Genomic DNA, 1,539 nt, shown 5'->3' with positions numbered 1-1,539 from the left:
AGATTGCTGGTTTGAGATCATCCTGAAGTGCCTTGGAAGATCTACTTCTGAAAACTCACCCGTTAAAAACACTATGAGGAACAGTTGTACCATGACACACATGCTGGGTCGCCATGAGATGCATCCAATTTAATGACATCTGGTTTATACCCTCTATACAATTATATTTCTTAATATATACATAATATATACATAGAAGATACAAAACCAATTTTCTCAAATATTAAATAATCTTCTGCATATATCTTTGTCACCAACATGGGCTATAAATGTACACTATTTTTTTACATATAAAAAGCACAGGCTATTACCACCTTAGTGAAATTTTTAGGAAAATTTGAAAATTGTAATGTCATTCCAAATCTTCCATCACCAGAAAAAAGTTCTTAAAATTCTTGCTTAGAATGTTAGCTTCTTAGCTTAAGACTGCAATCATTGATAGAAAATAAGCATAACTAAGAGAGCTAACGCATAGCCTATGATGTTATACTGTGATCCTTGGACATCTGAAGGTAAGACAACAAGTGGATGAGGCCCCTTGGAGTCAGTAATCACTAATAATCTGCTGAGAAGAGACCGTTAAAAGAGAAAAGAGGTCAGCTGCCTAGGAGAATTTATTTAATTTTCTGCTTTTCCAATGGGTCTCACCTATTCTATGGCTACTCATGTGCCTTCAACCTACAAGACAAACGCTCTTCCATTTGGCCAGCTGGGCTACATCAAACCCTAGCAATAAACAGGTTGACAGATATTACAGTCACAGCACTATCACATTCCACTGAGAGTGTACAAGAATTCACTCTGGCTTCACTCTCCACCATGAATATGCTCTAGGATAGAAGGAGACCTACAAGCATGGATTATTTCACTATACAAAAGCCTGGGTCACAGACCTTGAGAAATAAAAGACTTGGTTCTAATGAATGAACGGCCTCTCTTCACAGCAGCTTTCGTTTTTTCAAGTCCATCTTTGGTTCCTTCCTTTGCAGCCTTCATAAGTTTTTGCATCTGTGAAAAAAGGCAAAATGTGAGAAAATGTGAGAAGTGGTATAACTCAAGAAATAGCTACTTGGTGCCTCTGAGTTGTTTATTTTAAAAGAATACTGTCAAGTAGTTTGGTGTTGAAACATTACCTGCAAATGACTTTTTGATCAGGGAGAACTTTTTTGGTTTGTGTGTGTGTTTCAGTTGTGCTTTGTTTTTTAAATTTTGTATTGTATTTTTTTTTTTTAAAAAAAGGAAAACCAAATTTTAAAATAGAGTCATCCCTTAACATGATTAGAAAAAAAGTTTCCTACTACATTTAAAAGTCAATCTTTACTATTATAACAATCACTTCTAACCACAAAGAGCTTTGTAGACATCACCTAAAAGCAGGTAAGAGACTAAAATACACAAACATTAAACAACTTGTCCCAAATTAAATGGCACATCACAAGAAAGAGAAAAACAACTATACACTTTCATTTCTCCAACTCAGCATTAGCCACTTTATGTTTTTCACGGATGCCGTTCCTGTGCAAAGTGCTTCCAAGTGGA

General features: G+C 35.4%; 1 protein-coding gene across 1 annotated transcript in view; it reads right to left on the bottom strand.

The window, feature by feature from the left end:
* The window catches only part of ARHGEF10 (Rho guanine nucleotide exchange factor 10), a 249,456-nt gene that overhangs the window by 168,466 nt on the left and 79,451 nt on the right, over positions 1-1,539 (bottom strand). Inside the window, exon 12 of the mRNA XM_007944435.1 lies at positions 894-1,008. Within this exon, the coding sequence (XP_007942626.1) occupies positions 894-1,008 (115 nt within the window). The remainder of the gene's footprint in view (positions 1-893; positions 1,009-1,539) is intronic.

This window comes from Orycteropus afer, unplaced genomic scaffold (assembly GCF_000298275.1).
Source record: "Orycteropus afer afer isolate SDZICR_OR568_19922 unplaced genomic scaffold, OryAfe1.0 scaffold00125, whole genome shotgun sequence".
Classification (NCBI taxonomy): Eukaryota; Metazoa; Chordata; class Mammalia; order Tubulidentata; family Orycteropodidae; genus Orycteropus; species Orycteropus afer.
This window is presented reverse-complemented; position numbering and strand designations above follow the sequence as displayed.